Source organism: Eretmochelys imbricata, chromosome 11 (genome assembly GCF_965152235.1).
Source record: "Eretmochelys imbricata isolate rEreImb1 chromosome 11, rEreImb1.hap1, whole genome shotgun sequence".
NCBI lineage: Eukaryota > Metazoa > Chordata > Testudines > Cheloniidae > Eretmochelys > Eretmochelys imbricata.
This window is the reverse complement of record NC_135582.1, coordinates 73178632-73197087: the sequence shown is the minus strand read 5'-3', so window position 1 is coordinate 73197087 and position 18456 is coordinate 73178632. Positions and strand designations below refer to the sequence as shown.

At 42.6% G+C, this 18456-nt stretch overlaps 1 protein-coding gene across 2 annotated transcripts in view; it reads right to left on the bottom strand.

The window, feature by feature from the left end:
- Nucleotides 1-18456, bottom strand: part of NDUFA10 (NADH:ubiquinone oxidoreductase subunit A10) — an 83782-nt gene that overhangs the window by 49223 nt on the left and 16103 nt on the right. For both annotated transcript variants that reach the window (XM_077829794.1, XM_077829795.1), the window contains exons 6-7: nt 14526-14605; nt 4854-4908 (exon numbers count right to left, since the gene is read on the bottom strand). In XM_077829794.1, the coding sequence (XP_077685920.1) occupies nt 4854-4908; nt 14526-14605 (135 nt within the window). The remainder of the gene's footprint in view (nt 1-4853; nt 4909-14525; nt 14606-18456) is intronic.

Below are 18456 nucleotides of genomic sequence, written 5' to 3'. Positions count from 1 at the left end.
AAAATTTGCCACTTTGATCTGAAAGGGGGCAGGGCCGGTTGAGGGGAAGACAGCATCTGGCAGCCTGCTGGAGCACACCTGCCACCAGGGGGTTGGTGAGTGCATCAGGGGGGTAGGGTGCAGGAGTGTGGGTCTCTGGGCAGATTTGGGGGAGGGGGTGTTCTGGGCAGCGAGGGGGTGGGAGGTACTGAGAACCAGGGGTTTGTGGTGGTGCTGCAGCACTCCCAGGTTTTAGGCTGCTCGGCCCCACGGCTCCGCTCTTGGTCCCTCTGTGGAGGGGTCTCGGTCTCTCTGTGGAGGGGTCTCTGGGCGGGGGATGCTAGGCATAGGGGAGTGTGTGGAGTTTTGAGGGGGACGCTGTGGTTCTCAACTTGTGGCCCACAATGATAAATAGGTTGAGAACCACTGCTCTACACCCAACTGTGTTGAGCATGACCATGGAGGTAACTAGGTTCCCCAACCCAAGATTTTAATAGAGTTGACAGGACATAAATAATGCCAGTTTGCTCATCCCATCAAAACTAATCAATAAGAAAGGGGAGATTGGACCAAATTATTAGACTTTACCATCTGGATTAAACAGTTAAACACACATCACCTGGGATGAGGTTTCATTTTACACTTTTTTCATGAGATGCAGCTAAAACACAGGCTGCAATACCTGCAAATTAGAGAGATCTACCAATTGGAAGTCGGCGTTACATCACATTCCTCCCATTCTCTGCCTTGTACTGCTCCTGGTCAAAACACAGACCTATCTCATTCTGCAGTTCAGAAAGTGGAATTTATAAAAATATTAACTAACATGATTTAATAGGAATTACAGAGATGATTCCAACAGAAATTAGGTGGCACAAAGACTTTCCTGCTGCCTGACAGAGGCTATTCGGCTCCAGTTCACAATTTGTTTTCTCTAGAGACTCCAAAAGCAATTGATTTCAGGATTTCCATGGTTCATTTGTACCCTGATGTGGCATTATGTCATTATCAATGAGCAAGGCGCAGTGACAGCAGGTGACCTTCAACAAAGATTTTAAAGCTGTTTAACGCTGAAAAGCAAAAATCCTAGTATAACAACTTCACAAAGGTAGCAGTAAGGTAGCCAGGTCAGGAGCCTCTTTTACTATTAACTGACGATCTACATTTAAATATCTTCAGTTAAGCATCTCATTGCAGACCAGGTGGAGAAGAGGAACTCAAGATCATTGTATGGGGAAGAAAGAACCAGCAGCATGGTATTAGCATACGAACCTGAATGCTATAAAAATCACTCCCAAGGCAAATTTAGATGTGCTGCCCTTCATAGAAAAGCACTCTGAAATTACCACACAGCACTGAAAAACAATGTTTTTATTACAGTTAAGATTACACAGTCTGCAAAGTTATGTAAAAGACTTATGGATAAGCTATTTTCATAGCTAAAACAAAATCAGTTTGGCATCCCCCCAGTTGTATAGAGGTGGAAAATAGAGGTATACTTGTATCTGAGTGCTGCACTGAATTCAAATGTACATCCCATTATATCCAGGCTCTTATAGCCCACTCCCTAAAAAAATGCATCACTTCTCATTAAAAATAAAATCAGAGTAATGAACTGCTCCAACATGAATTCACAGTGTTAAATTTCTGTTCATGTTTTCAGCCTTATCAAGAGGCAGAGCTCTGAAAATTACAAAGCTACAACTTTGCTCTGCTGTCCGATTGCTCAGCAACCACGTAAAGCTGAAATTCACATCTCCTGCACATCTTTGAAGTATGCTGTGACCGTCAGAAAGTCTCCAATCTCTTATGAGGCTTCGTTTTTTATCAGAACAAGACATAGCATAATGGAATATTGTGGGTGAACCTGCCCATGTTAACTACTTAACCCTTTTATTTAAGCATTTCTGGACTGGTCCTCAAATGTGTTTATTTACACATTGATCACCAAATGGAAAGTGGGCTTTCCACAGCAGCAGGAAATTCATGAAAGTTATGAGATGTCTGAATTCTTCAACTTTTAGGGGTGTGTCTATATTGCACCTGGGATGACACCTCCCAGCATGGGTAGACAGAAATATGCGAGCTCTATTTGAGCTAGAGTGCTAAAAATAGCAATGTGGCCACAGCAGCTCGGGTTCACCACCCAAATACACATGCAGAGGGTCAGGTGGGTTTGTACTCAGGTAGTTGGCACAATCCACTGTGGCCACACAGCTATTCTTAGCGAATTAGCTCAAGCGGAGCTGGTGAGTGTCTGTCTACCCATACTGGGAAACACAACCTCAGGTGCTGCACAAACATACCCTAAGGGTGAAGGAGCAAGATCCTTTTCACATGATGGCAGAAACTGTATTATTAATGTGTATGCTTAAATTTCTGTTGGCAACAGCTGTGCATAAGCACATTTTCTAAGACCAATATACATCCCTGTGTCTAATTTATCAAATGTTGATAAAAACCTCCCACTCCACACTTGCCATGGAAACCTGGATAGAACATTCTCCATGCCCATGCATCAACTGTGCTGTTCCTGAGAAAGTTTCATCCATAGCAAAGTCTGGGTTTAACTAGGAGGATTACCTTGCTAGTAGATCCCTGAACCAATTAGGTCCCCATCTCCCTCTGTAAATCCTCTCTTCCCAACCCTCCTGTGATAGTGCACCCCATAAGGCTTTATGGAAATATGCTTATGAATTATGACATAACTAGAATGTTTTATGCTACATATGCCATGTAACATATCTCTGTAAAGGTTATGATCTACTGAATCTATTAATCCCATTTGTATGCACATATCATTTTTGTACTTGAAGTCATGAATATTGGCTGTATACTTGCTTGATTTCTAAGTAGACTTTGTAGAGCATTTGGTCAGCTTCTTGAGAAAGGAATGTGCAAATTAAGTGCCCAATCAAGAAACACTTAAAGGACAATGAAACTTGTAATGCTCCAATCCACATAAGAAGTCTACCTGAGGACATTCAAGGTAAGCAATGGCTGCTGCCTGAAAAAACTGAGTCATGCATGGACATGTGACTTGTCCATATGACTCCAAAATTCCATCTTGGAGCTGGACTTTGCATAGGAAAGAGGAGGGGGTCTCCACCCACAAGAGAAAGTCTATTTAAGCCTGTGGAAGACCCCTCCATTTTGTCTTCAGCTTGCTCAAGAGATAGCCTCTCCACCCCCAAGGATACCTGAAAGAAACTGGAGCAAAGGACAGTAACTACGGGGGGTGTGAGTGATTGCTGGACCCAGACTAGAAGGAGACTAGTCTGTAAAAGGAAGCTTACTGGGTGAGGTTTTTATCTGTATTCAGTTTTTAGACAGACTTGTGTGTTTTTTATTTTGCTTGGTAATTCACTTTGTTCTGTCTGTTACTACTTAGAACCACTTAAATACTACTTTCTGTATTTAATAAAATCACTTTTTACTTATTAATTAACCTAGGGTATGTATAAATACCGGGGGGGGCGCAAACTGCTGTGCATATCTCTCTATCAGTGTTATAGAGGGCAAACAATTTATGAGTTTACCCTGTATAAGCTTTATACAAGGTAAAACAGATTTATTTGGGGTTTAGACCCCTTTGAGTTGAGCATCTGAGCGTTTAAGACCGGAACACTACTTAAGTTGCTTTCAGTTAAGTCTGCAGCTTTGGGGCACGCGGTTCAGACCCTCGGTCTGTGTTGGAGCAGACTGGTGTGTCGGCATCCCATGCTGGCAGGGAAAGCAGGGGCAGAAGTAGTCTTGGCACAACAGCTAGCAACCCCAGGGGGGTTTCTGTGATCCAACCCATCACACCTCCTCCTTCAGCAGTAAGCAACATGCTACCATGCAGGGGGGTCTGGGTCTCATCTCTTGGGCTATGCAATCAGCCCTGGGAAGGATTCTTTGCACCTCTCTCTTTCTCTAGCAGATGAAAAGAGTTAAGTTAGACAAGCTCCTGATGAAGTCACAAGGAAGGTCCCCATAATATCAGGCCTTCAAAGCAAGACGCATGGGGAGAATGGGGTTCAATAAATTGGAAAAAAAAAAAAAGATATGGGTGATGTAGCTCTTAGGAGCTGTGCAGAACCTTATCACTTGCATAAAATTTGATAGTACTTTAACAGGCTGTGTACTGAAAATGAAAGATCATCATTTGATGAGGGATCAAATCTACTACAAACTGGTCCAAAGCAAGACAGTAAGTAGGCATTAGAAATTAGCCGCAACTGTAGAAACAAAACAACAAACAAGAGGTGAAAGGCCTTAATTATCCCATTCTCAATCCTCTACAATCTTCTCTGAATTCTCCCCACACTGTGACCAAGTGGATTGCATTTTTCCAGAATAAAGACACATACAGAATCCCAGGCTAATCGAATTGGATACTATAAACTGGCCTATTACCCTGCAGTTTGGTTGATTTTCCCCACGTCCACACTGGTCTGCATCAATCCATTTGGAGAGAAGAACTGCAATTCACAGATACCATATGCAACTGTCAATACAGATCAAGTGACTGGCCTTTTAGCAGTCTCAACATTTGTGGTTGCATGACTACCTTCCAGCAGTTGGCCCTTACAGTTATCACAAACATTTTTCTCAGAGCAAAGAATCCGTGGGATTGTAAAAGGAGTCAAACTTTAGATCCACTTGTAGTTGTCTAGCAAAGTAATAAAACAACTTGATATTCCCTTTAACTAGTCTTGGAACTAGTTTCTTTTAAGAGTGGATTATTTTATGTTGCTGTTACTCTAAAAAAACATGACTAAATTGCAAATCCAAAATTAACTACAAAAGATGGCCAGAACAATGCATTTCAAAAAACAGATTTCCCTAATCAAAGCTTAACGATATCAACTCCATGCAGCAAGCTCTTTTACCTTCTCTACATCCTGTGCCGCACTCGCTGTGTACTGCAAAACCTCAGAGGTCTCACTGCAAAGAAAAGAAATAATATTAAATTTACTGGATATAGCTACCTTGCCTCCGAGAAAAAAAAAAGACCCCAATTATTCACGCTGAAATGAAATTAAGATGTAATACACCAAGATAAATGGAATAATTTCAAATTAAGATTTTTTTTTTGTGGAGGAGTTATTTGGAGAAGTTGTTGCAGTAGAACACTCCCTGTATTGCTCAATGTTTCTTCCCTGCAATGAAAGTGTTTAAAATTCCCAATGTCAGAATTAACTGAAAACTATCTAAGTACAGCTGAATCTAAGAGTTTGCTAATATGAGACTTGTCCTAATTATGCACTTCTGCTCCTATTCAATTCAGACAACTGCTCTCCAAACTATTAGCAGCTGTTTGACCCAAAAATTCAGTGAGAGGGGCACAAGGGGAGACAGAGCACATGCAGGCCGAACGGACACTGCTACCAAAGTTCTCTGATCAGTAGCGCAAGGACACAAGCACACCTACAATGGAGCACCCATAGAGACGCTACTCAAAGAAGCTACAGGATTCTTGAAATTCTCAACTCCAACGTTCATCGCCCTACAGTCAACTGGCAGAGGAACAAAACGGTCTTGCTTTTTTCCCCACCAAAGGGGACTGTCATCACAATGCAGCACAGACTTTTGCATTTTCTGTTTCAAGTTTCACTAAACAAAGGATAGTGGGTTTTGATCAAATACAGAGTTCTAAACTGGCAATTACATTATAGAGTGGATCAAGCCTCTTGATTCTTTGCAGGCTTTCACAAAGAAGCAGCAGCTGCTCAGTGGTAGCAGAATTGGATATGAAGATTAAGAACAGATTTGCAAAAAGAAAAGGAGTACTTGTGGCACCTTAGAGACTAACCAATTTATTTGAGCATAAGCTTTCATGAGCTGCAGCTCACTTCATCGGATGCATGCTGTGGAAAGTATAGAAGATCTTCTTATACACACAAAGCATGAAAAAATAGGTGTTTACCACTACAAAAGGTTTTCTCTTCCCCCACCCCACTCTCCTGCTGGTAACAGCTTATCTAAAGTGATCATTTTGTGCTGGAAATGGCCCAACTCGATTATCATACACATTGTAAGGAGAGTGATCACTTTAGATAAGCTATTACCAGCAGGAGAGTGGGGTGGGGGGAGAGAAAACCTTTTGTAGTGGTAAACACCCATTTTTTCATGCTTTGTGTGTATAAAAAGATCTTCTATACTTTCCACAGTATGCATCCGATGAAGTGAGCTGTAGCTCACAAAAGCTTATGCTCAAATAAATTGGTTAGTCTCTAAGGTGCCACAAGTACTCCTTTTCTTTTTGCGAATACTGACTAACACGACTGTTACTCTAAAAGAACAGATTTGCAATTTTAGGCTTCTGGCCACGAAAAGACTACCAAAAAGACTGAAGTGATCTGTTCAATATGATGAAGAGGAGCACCTATCCCAGCATTAGTCATTTATGAGACTATCAGATGACGCACGGAAAGGTTCTGGTATCTCCAGTATGACATCAACCTCCTGTTTTCGTCTAATACATAAACTACTGATGAATTCCACCGTTGTGTGAAACTTGAGTGTCATACATGTTAAAACTTTTAACATCATGGGGCAGATGTGTCCTCCTTCGAAACTGAGTACAAACTTCATTTGACAGGTTGTTATAAACCCATACACTGGAGATGCCAAGCAGAGTGACTGCTTAAAAAGTGTATTAAACCACATACAGATGAAGAGTTGAAATCACAGGAGGACCAGCTAGATCAGGATGTAACCTGAATGAAGTAACAATGGTATGTTTCAGGGGCTCGATTTGATCCAAAGAACAAACAACATTTTTCTCCTCACTGGTCAATTAAAACAATTCTGCCCTCAGGGATGGGAGTCCTAAGGTTTCCCACCCTCTCTCTTCAGCCTTTAGTTCCAGCTTTGTTCTTACAGCTGTGCACTAGCTGCTAATCAATGGGGGGTGAACTCACCAAGGAAGGCAGCTGACCTTAGCTGCATCAACATCTCATGCCCCAGATGACAGACAGGCTTCAGGATGACAGCATGAAATTATTCATTTCAATTGCTGGCAGCACAATTACCCTGATTTATCTTGGGAGTTGCAGCAAGAAAACAAGAGGAGATGGACGACACACTTTAAGGTTTGTTCTGACTTACATCAATGAGACTAGATAACCAGATGCATACACAAGCCAACCAGTGTTCCCTCTAATTTTTCCCACGCATGTGGGAGAGGGGCTCAGGGCTGGGGCAGAGGATTGGGGTGAGGGCTCTGGCTGGGGGTGAGGGCTCTGGGGTAGGGCCAGGGATGAGGGGTTTGGGGTGGAGGTTTCCCAGGGCCTACGGTGGGGAGAGGACTCCTCCTAGCTCTCTCTCCCCACAGCAGCACCTGGACTGGGTAGGGAGGCGCCTCTCCTGGCCGCGGTAGGTCCGTGCCAGGGCTGGGTTGGGGGAGGGGCGCCTCTCCCCACCGCAGCAGGTCCATGCTGGGGGAGAGGCATCTCTCCCCGCCGCAGCCCTCAGCCCCTGCACGGGGCTTAATAGGCGGCCACGCAGCTTAGAGGGAACTTAGAAGCCAACCCCAGCTTGATTATACTTACCTTGTTTTAATTCAAAGCAGGATTAGCTTTGTGACCTTTGAAAGTTACCCTTCCTGACCAGAGTCATCACACCATGACACGCCGCGATAATGACCTGGTCTACACTTATAAGTTAGATAATATAGGTACTGTGTTCAGGGGTGTGAAAAATTCATCCCCCAGATCACCACAGTTAAGCTTACTTAAGTAGATGTGTCTAGGTCAACAGAAGAATTTTTCTGTCAAACTAGCTACTGCTGTTAAGAGACACAGATTAGCTACAGTGATGGAAAAACCCCTCCCTTCAATGTAGGAAGCATCAACACTACAGAGTCATAACTGCCACTACAGCACCTGTAGTGTAGAAATGGCCTATGTTAATTGCCCCAAAGGCACTTACTTTCACACAAATTTAGCTCACAAGATAGTTCTTATGTGAGAGACTCATTAAAATCAGAACTGGGATAGGGGAAAAACTGAAACTGTCTCCACGGTACTGCTCAGAGCTGCCATACTCAAATTCAGTTCCTAGGTCCGTCCTTCCTACGTGGACAGAGCTAGGAGTGTTGTGGAGAAGAGCACCTCCAGTCTAACAGGTTAGGGAGGAGTAAGTGTCATTTAACAGAAGCTCCACAAAATCAACTAAGGAGTCCTTTCTGGCCACAGAAGTATGCTCAGAAAGTGGTTGCCACATGGGATACGAGGCTAGAGAGTTAAAGCAAGAAAAGGATGTGAAAATCCCCCTCGATTTTTTTTTTTTTATCATCAGTTGCTATTACAGAGCTACCACATGAGAACATTCTTGGGGCGGGGGGGGAAGCAAGTATTCTCTCCAAACAAAATCGGACAGGTGATCATATTAGGAAACCTCCGCTCCTCCTCATCTTGCAATGCCCTCTCCCCCACAAACACACACAACAATAAAGAGCTAAAGCCACTAGACCCCACTCTAGGAAAGTGCTCTCTTCATCTCTATAAGTTGTCCACAATATCTTGTCAACTGGATAAGCAGCCAGGATGCTAATGCCAAACGCCCACGGTACACCACCAGAAGAGAGGAAAGGAGAAACAGAGCTCAAGAATAGGTTTGCAGTGTTGGAAAATGAAGAAGGGGCTCAGCACGTGGCCACTGAAGGTGCAAGGGCAAGGAAAAAGAGAAGAGCGGCTAGTCCTATAGGAAAAGGGGAAGAGTTAATGGAGACTACACCAAATATGAGCCCCAGGAGGATACAGGATGGGTTGAAGAGGATTACAAGGGAGAATAGGAATAGAAAGAACTTGCAACCAGAGGGAACAGGGGATAGACTGGAGAATAGTACCGTCACCAGGAAAAGGCAGGTCTACATGATCGGGGACTCTTTACTGAGAAGAATAGACAGGCCTGTAACCAGAGCTGATCCAGAGAATAGAAGGGTGTTGTTGGAGACCCCAGGGCATGGCCACTAGTTAAGTCGAAGGGATGGAAGGCCATAAGGGTTGAGGAAGTCTCCCTGCTGAAGGCCTAAGGGCTTCTTCTCAACCCCCCTTAATAGAATTCAGGCCTGGCTGGTTTGAGTAAGCTCTTTTGCTCTTAAAACAATGTTGCAGCCGCAGATAATGCCTCATAGTGTAAGGTTTGCTGACGCCAAGCTAAAGATAATAGGAGATAGTTACAAGGCCAGACAGAATGTGCTGGTTGTTTAAGTTGCTAGGAATGCTTGTTAGAGGTTGCAGGAAATAAACATTGTTGTAACCCATATAAGGAAGGCAGAGTATTTGTGCAAAGTTTTAATTGGCTGATGTGTAGTGCAGTAGCATTAAGGAATATAAAAGTGTGTGTAATGACCTGCTCTGGTGTGCAGGATTTGAGATTCTATTCTCCCTGTACCTTGTTTGCAGCTGCAAATAAACTTTTCTGCTTCTCCACCCCGTTGTGATTGAGTGAAACACACCGGGTAACGAACCCCTGCTGTTGTTTTGCCTCTAGGCACTGGGTGCTGGCAACAGTGTGCTGTCTTCCAGGTGCTAAGATACAGGATGTAGAACTGAGGTTGAAAAGGATCCTAAAGGGAGCGGGAAAGAATCCCCTAATTATCCTTCATGTGGGAACAAACGATACCGGTAGATTCTCGCCAGAACGTATCAAGGGAGACTATGCTAGGCTGGGGAAGACGCTTAAGGAAATCGAGGCTCAGGTGATCTTTAGTGGGATTGCCTGTTCCTAGAGAAGGGCAACAAAGGTGTGGACAAGATTATGACTATCAACAGATGGCTTAGGCAGTGGTGCTATAAGGAGGGCTTTGGGATGTATGGCCACTGGGAGGCATTCATGGACAGAGGACAGTTCTCTCAGGATGGACTTCATCTGAGTAGGGAAGGAAATAGACTTCTAGGATGGAGGCTGGCACAACTGATTAAGAGAGCTTTAAACTAGGAATTTGGGGGAGATGGCTGGGAGACGTCCAGGTGATCTCCATGCCGGATTTTAGCATTGAGAGGGAAGAAAACAAAGCAAGAAAGGATACAGCCGTGGGCAGGAGAATGGACATAAGGAGGAAGGGCAGTGTGGATACCAGTCCAATAGGTCATACTGGCTGTAGAATGACTGTCTAATCGGGTACAGAATGCGAGCGAGGCCAAACAGCAAAAATTAAGATGTTTGTACACCAATGCAAGGAGCCTAGGTAACAAAATGGAGGAACTAGAGCTACTGGTGCAGGAAGTGAAACCAGATATTATAGGGATAACAGAAACATGGTGGAATAGTAGTCATGACTGGACTATAAGTATTGAAGGGTATGTGCTGTTTAGGAAAGACAGAATAAAGGTAAAGGTGGTGGAGTAGCATTGTATATCAAGAATGAGGTAGAATGTAAAGAAATAAGAAGCGATGGAATGGATAAGACAGAGTCCGTCTGAGCAAAAATACATTGGGGAAGAAAACTACTAGAGCCTCCCCTGGGATAGTGCTTGGGGTGTGCTATAGACCGCCGGAATCTAATTTGGATATGGATAAAGCCCTCTAATGTTTTTAATGAAGTAAATACTAATGGAAACTGCGTGATCATGGGAGACTTTAACTTCCCAGATATAGACTGGAGGACGAGTGCTAGTAATAATAATAGGGCTCAGATTTTCCTAGATGCAATAGCTGATGGATTCCTTCATCAAGTCGTTGCTGAACCGACTAGAGGGGATGCCATTTTAGATTTGGTTTTGGTGAGTAGTTAGGACCTCATAGAAGAAATGGTTGTAGGGGATAATCTTGGTTCAAGTGATCATGAGCTAATTCAGTTCAAAGTGAATGGAAGGATAAACAAAAATAAATCTGCAACTAGGGTTTTTGATTTCAAAAGGGCTGACTTTCAAAAATTAAAGAAATTAGTTAGGGAAGTGGATTGGACTGAAGAATTTATGGATCTAAAGGCAGAGGAGGCCTGGGATTACTTTAAGTCAAAGCTGCAGAAGCTATCGGAAGCCTGCATCCCAAGAAAGGGGAAAAAATTCATAGGCAGGAGTTGCAGACCAAGCTGGATGACCAAGCATCTCAGAGAGGTGATTAAGAAAAAGCAGAAAGCGTACAGAAAGTGGAAGATGGGAGGGATCAGCAAGGAAAGCTACCTTATTGAGGTCAGAATATGTAGGGATAAAGTGAGACAGGCTAAAAGTCAAGTAGAGTTGAACCTTGCAAAGGGAATTAAAACCAATAGTAAAAGGTTCTATAGCCATATAAATAAGAAGAAAACAAAGAAAGAAAGAAGTGGGACCGCTAAACACTGAGGATGGAGTGGAAGTTAAGGATAATCTAGGCATGGCCCAATATCTAAACAAATACTTTGTCTCAGTCTTTAATAAGGCTAATGAGGATCTTAGGGATAATGGTAGCATGACAAATGGGAATGAGGATATGGAGGTAGATATTACCATATCTGAGGTAGAAGCAAAACTCGAACAGTTTAATGGGACTAAATCGGGGGGGGGTCCAGATAATTCATCCAAGAATATTAAAGAAATTGGCACATGAAATTGCGAGCCCATTAGCAAAAATTTGTAAAGAATCTGTAAACTCAGGGGTTCTACCGTATGATTGGAGAATTGCTAACATAGTTCCTATTTTTAAGAAAGGAAAAGAAAGTGATCCGGGTAACTACAGGCCTGTTAGTTTGACATCTGTAGTATGCAAGGTCTTGGAAAAAATTTTGAAGGAGAAAGTAGTTAAGGACATTGAGGTCAATGGTAAATGGGACAAAATACAACATGGTTTTACAAAAGGTAGATCGTGCCAAACCAATCTGATCTCCTTCTTTGAGAAAGTAACAGATTTTTTTAGACAAAGGAAACTCAGTGGATCTAATCTACCTAGATTTCAGTAAGGTGTTTGATACTGTGCCACATGGGGAATGATTAGTTAAATTGGAAAAGATGGGGATAAATATGAAAATTGAAAGGTGGATAAGGAATTGGTTAACAGGGAGACTACAGCAGGTCATTCTGAAAGGTGAACTGTCAGGCTGGAGGGAAGTTACCAGTGGAGTTCCTCAGGGATCGGTTTTGGGACCAATCTTTTTATTACTGACCTCGGCACAAAGTGGGAGTGTGCTAATAAAGTTTGCAGATGATACAAAGCTGGGAGGTATTACCAATTTAGAGAGAGACAGGGATATCATACAGGAAGATCTGGATGACCTTGTAAACTGGAGTAGTAGGATGAAATTTAATAGTGAGAAGTGTAAGTTCATGCATTTAGGGGTTAACAACAAGAATTTTAGTTATAAGCTGGGGATGCATCAACTAGAAGTAATGGAGGAGGAGAAGGACCTTGGAGTATTGGTTGACCACAGGATGACTATGAGCTGCCAATGTGATATGGCTGTGAAAAAAGCTAATGTGGTCTTGGGATGCATTTGGCGAGGTATTTCCAGTAGAGATAAGGAGGTTTTAGTACCGTTATACAAGGCACTGGTGAGACCTCACCTGGAATACTGTGTGCAGTTCTGGTCTCCCATGTTTAAGAAAGATGAATTCAAACTGGAACAGGTACAGAGAAGGGCTACTAGGATGATTCGAGGAATGGAAAACCTGTCTTATGAAAGGAGACTCAAGGAGCTTGGCTTGTTTAGCCTAACCAAAAGAAGGTTGAGGAGAGATATGATTGCTCTCTATAAATATATCAGAGGGATAAATACCGGAGAGGGAGAGGAATTTTTTAAGCTCAGTACCAATGGGGACACAAGAACAAATGGATATAAACTGGTCATTGGGAAGTTTAGACTCGAAATTAGACAAAGGTTTCTAACCATCAGAGGAGTGAAGTTTTGGAATAGCCTTCCAAGGGAAGCAGTGGGGACAAAAGACCTATCTGGCTTTAAGATTAAACTCGATAAATTTATGGAGGAGATGGTATGATGGGATAACATGATTTTGGCAATTAATTGATCTTTAACATCCCATCACAGGGTATTGGGCCTATTTACCATGAATAGTTAGACGGGGTGGGATCTGAGTTACTACAGAAAATTCTTTCCTGGGTATCTGGCTGGTGAATCTTGCCCATATGCTCAGGGTTCAGCTGATCGCCATATTTGGGGTCGGGAAAGAATTTTCCTCCAGGGCAGATTGGAAGAGGCCCTGGAGGTTTTTCGCCTTCCTCTGAAGCATCACTTGGTAGAGGATTTCGCCTTCCTCTTGAAGGTCACTTGGTAGAGGATTCTCTGCTCCTTGAAGTCCTCAAATCACGGTTTAAAGACTTCAATAGCTCAGACATAGGTGAGAGGTTTATTGCAGGAGTGGATGGGTGAGATTCTGTAGCCTGCATTGTGCAAGAGGTCAGACTAGATGTTCATAATGGTCCCTTCTGACCTTAATATATATGAATCTCTCATAGTTGGTGTAAAGGGGACAGCAATCTCCGATCCTGGGATTTATTACTTGCTTTATCCCTGACTCACTGTGTGGTTGTGAGCAAGCCAGAAACTCTTCGCACTATTGTGCGCCCTTCTATAAAATGCGATAGTACTTCCCCACCTGACTGTGGAGTTGTGAGGCTGTTTATAATGTGCTCGGAGATACTAGGACAAAAGGCACTGAATTATGGATTTGGGTCCATAAACCTTGTAATATATTCAATGCTTCTGCCACATAGGAATTTGAGTTCAGTCTTGAAATCCAGTTGAGATACAATCCAAGTGACCATTAGCAACTACTCCGCCCCCCAAAAATAATTTTATGCTTTTAGAAAGCTATTGAAACCTAAAAGTTCAAATAAAATCTTTTATCTTTCTTAAGCCCATCGAAACAAGTCTAAGGGGAAAAACAGTTCAATAGAGTTGGCAGTTTTTCAAAGAGACATTATTAAGGGCACAAGAGCGAACTATCCCACTGCGTAGGAAAGATAGGAAGTATGGCAAGAGACCATGAGATCTTCAGTGATCTGAAACTCAGAAAAAAGTTTAACGTGGCTTCTGTAAAAAACCCCACCTCCACGAGGGGAGTAGCTACCAGCACTGGAAGTGCGGCACTTTACAGCGCTGAAACTTGCAGCGCTGGGGGGGGGTTCACACCCCTGAGCAAGGAAGTTGCAGCGCTGTAAAGTACTAGTATAGACAAGCCCTTGCTGTCAGGGTAGTAAAGCACTGGAATAAATTGCCCAGGGAGGTTGTGGAATCTCCGTTACTGGAGATTTTTAAGAGCAAGTTAGACAAACACCTGTCAGGGGTGATGTAGTTAATATTTAGGCCTGCCATGAGTGCAGGGGACTGGACTAGATGACCTCTCGAGGTCCCCTCCAGTCCTAAGATTCTATGATGTTCCCTGACATGAAGGGTAACTGCAATGAATAATTTCAAAAGGGTAAATTTCAGCACCAGCATAGGGATCCAACTGTGTAGGTGCGTAACTTACTACATCCAGAGTTTAATATGGTAACAAAACACAAGGAGGATTTTTACATACAAGCAGTTTGAATCAAGTGTATGTGTGGCGATTCTAGCTCTACACGCACAAATAGTTTTGCATAAATATTTGTCACACAAAAAGGCTGAAGCTGCTAACCTGATCTCTGGCAGGAAAGATTTCTTGTAGATATCTTCAATGCTCTGGAGGTATGCAGGAGACACCTTTTTCTCATGGGGCTAAACACAAAGAAAACAAAACACTGTGAAATGTGTGTGTTTGTTTTCTTATTACACTGGTACAGATTCCAGAGATCCCAAGTAGAAGCCACGACTCCCACACCATCTGTTAAAACATAGCTCCTGCATTAAACAGCCAAACAGTCATTTACATCCACATGCATTTATGAAGACTTCAAAATTATGACTAACATATGGAGTATTTGGGATTACAGAATATTGTATTAACATATAGAACACTACATATGTGGCAAACAGAATAAACTGCAGCTGCTGTAGAATCATAGCTGTTCACTGTACTTTTTTGTATGTTCTCCATAAAGTTGAACATATTTGTTTTGCAATTCCTTTAATAATGATGCGGATTAATAGGATTCCCTTGGTATATAAGAGAGTCTAGAAAGACAGAAAAAGGCAAGTACTACTGAAGAAAGCACAAAGTGACACTTCTCTACCAGGCTGAGATAAACGGTGGAAGAATCTCAATTTTTCTAAGCTTACACAAACAGAATTACCAACCAAGAACAGGCTCCAGACAGATTAATTTCTAAACAAATGACTAATCCTACCCACCTGCACATTTAAGGAAGTTACGTATAGTCAGATGGTTTAAAAAAAAAAGAAAAAAGGATTGCCCACATCGACCCTTTCAGCAAGTTAAACCAAATGGGCCAACTAACCATAATTTCTTCTCTTGAGGATTGATTAGGACATGCATGATTACAGCGTGCACCCCAAATATAATCCTCCCTAATTTTTAGGCAGACAGATGAGCAACAGTGCACTCAATACAAAGCCAAACAACTTTTTCTCATAAATTAAGTGGACTGCAATTCTACTGTCAAGGGGTTACCCGTCAATGGCAGGCATCAGTTACTCTATACAGCTCTTTCATCACATTTCCTGAGTGCATGGTTCATCATGATTTCCTTCTTCCCTTAAGAGCAGAACTGTTCTGCTCTTTCCCTACCCATTTACAGCCTGATCCTGCCTGTGAGGTACAGAATGCCCACACCTGTATGTCAGAGATGGTGTGCAGCACCTTGGAGAATTAGGCTCCTCCGTCAGTTGAACACACAGAAGTATTTTCTATTCCAAGCCTCTAATTACTGTTCAGTCAATGCCAACTACAAGCCATTAATGTAAACAGACAGAAGAGATCCAGGGGCTGCTGCTGACAAACAATGATATATTAATAAATACATTCACCCTTCAAAGCCTCTACCCCTGAGAAATGTTATTGTAGGAGCAGTTTGTGCCAGAATAAAAAGGACTGCAGGGTCAAGGAGACCAGTTCTGTTTTCCCCAAGATGAGCAGAGGGAGATAAAAATTAGAAACCTCTCATGGTGCTTCATAAGGTATCATTCAAAAAAGCAGCTTAATTTAAAGAGAGACGCTCTCCTCTAGTAAAGGAACGGCCCATTATTACTGTTGCATAAAGTAACATCCTGTTCTTTAAACAAAAGGGTAACGTTCAGTCATGGTTTGAATATCTGTCGGGCATTTTATTATATTAAAGAAGTGCAAGACTGACAGACAACGCAACTCAGGCCAGTGACAAACCTATCTTAGCAGAATGTTATCATAGTGAAGTTACAAAAAACTGCCTGTGTTTTTTTTATTTTCCACTGCCATATACACCTTTCCTTGACAATGGTCAACTTTGTTTGACACGAGTACAGCAATTTCCAAGCCTGTCACCAAAGCTGCCCTCCCATATACCATATACACAAAGGGCTTTGGAAAACAGATGTGGTCAAATGTTTGTAAAGATCTCAATAAAAGGCTTTTAAAAAAAAAAATTAGACTTCTCATGGTTAAATTCCTCACTCAGATCCAATTTCCTGTAACCTTTGAACAAAGTGCAGGGTAAACATCATTTGGCTCTTGTAGCACATCTGGGAACAGTTACTGATACATGGATCAATACCATTGGGGGGAGGGGGGGAGGAAACTAGCTCAGATTATCTGTTAAATGAAAACACTCCACAACTCTCCTGCTCTCAGACTGTGTTACTGACCCAAATTTCTGGAACCCTTAGAGGGGTAATTTTAAAACATGTTGCTTCAGAATACCAGAAGTCAAAGCAGTCAACAAAACTGTTGTTCTTCTTTCAGTACCATATGTTAACAAAAGGCAGGTTCTCTCTGTTCTCCCACAGAAACTATCCTGCTTTAGAAGACTTTGAAAACAAAAGGGAGAACACTCTTGAGTTTCACAGAATATCCCAGTCTCAAGAGAGTTCAAGTACTAGAATTTCAGACTAGGAAGAGAAATCATTTCTATGTTACTTTGAATAACTGAAATAATAGCCAAGTCTCTGTGTGCTCTGCAATGAGCTGGACTTAAGAGTCAGCAGCAAGGCCCTCTGGTTTCTGCAGCATGTGGAAACATCTATGGCAATTTGATTTAAATATAAAAAAAGATTTTTACTGAATCAAAGATGAAAGTTAATAGCAATCAGAATAGTAGCCCCCATGTTATTTATCTGAATACCAAGTTTTATTCATTTTACACTGACCATATGCTGACGATATATAACTGCACCCAAAGGGTTGTCAGAAGGGGAGGCTGCAGCTGAGTGGGGAGGTTGCTAAGGCTTTTGGGATAAGCCCAGACAGAGTAGGATGTCTGTACTAAAATGATTAGCAGTGAAGGCCACAATTTCCAATAGAAGTTAGGCATCTAATTTTCCCAGGCTCTAATGCTAGCCAAAAGAGTTTGCAATGCACAATTTTTAACAGTCAGTCAACTTTCTGTGGCAGCACTAATGCCCCACAGAGATAGTCAGGGCAATTCACCTGTCAGAGCTGACATGCCAGGAGAACTGGCTGTATTTTAAAGAATCCTTATTGAGGTTACAGGGACAAACCATCACGATGTGTAGAAAGAATAGTAAATATGACAGGCGACCAGCTTGGCTTAACAGTGAAATCCTTGCTGATCTTAAACACAAAAAAGAAGCTTACGAGAAATGGAAGACTGGACAAATGACCAGGGAAGAGTATAAAAATATTGCTCGGGCATGCAGGAGTGAAATCAGGAAAGCCAAATCACAGCTGGAGTTGCAGATAGCAAGAGACGTTAAGAGTCACAAGAAGGGTTTCTTCAGGTATGTTAGCAACAAGAAGAAAGTCAAGGAAAGTGTGGGCCCCTTACTGAATGAGGGAGGCAGCCTAGTGACAGAGGATGTGGAAAAAGCTAATGTACTCAATGCTTTTTTTGCCTCTGTCTTCATGAACAAGGTCAGCTCCCAGACTACTGGACTGGGCAGCACAGCATGGGGAGGAGGTGACCAGCCCTCTGTGGAGAAAGAAGTGGTTCGGGACTATTTAGAAAAGCTGGACGAGCACAAGTCCATGGGGCCAGATGCGCTGCATCCGAGAATGCTAAAGGAGTTGGCGGATGTGATTGCAGAGCCATTGGCCATTATCTTTGAAAACTCATGGTGATCGGGGGAAGTCCTGGACAACTGGAAAAAGGCTAATGTAGTGCCCATCTTTTAAAAAGGGAAGAAGGAGGATCCTGGGAACTAAAGGCCAGTCAGCCTCACCTCAGTCCCTGGAAAAATCATGGAGCAGGTCCTCAAGGAATCAATTCTGAAGCACTTAGAGGAGAGGAAAGTGATCAGGAACAGTCAGCATGGATTCACCAAGGGCAAGTCAAGCCTGACTAATCTAATTGCCTTCTATGACGAGATAAGTGGCTCTGTGGGTGAGGGGAAAGCGGTGGACGTGTTGTTCCTTGACTTTAGCAAAGCTTTTGACATGGTCTCCCACAGTATTCTTGCCAGCAAGTTAAAGAAGTATGGGCTGGATGAATGGACTATAAGATGGATACAAAGTTGGC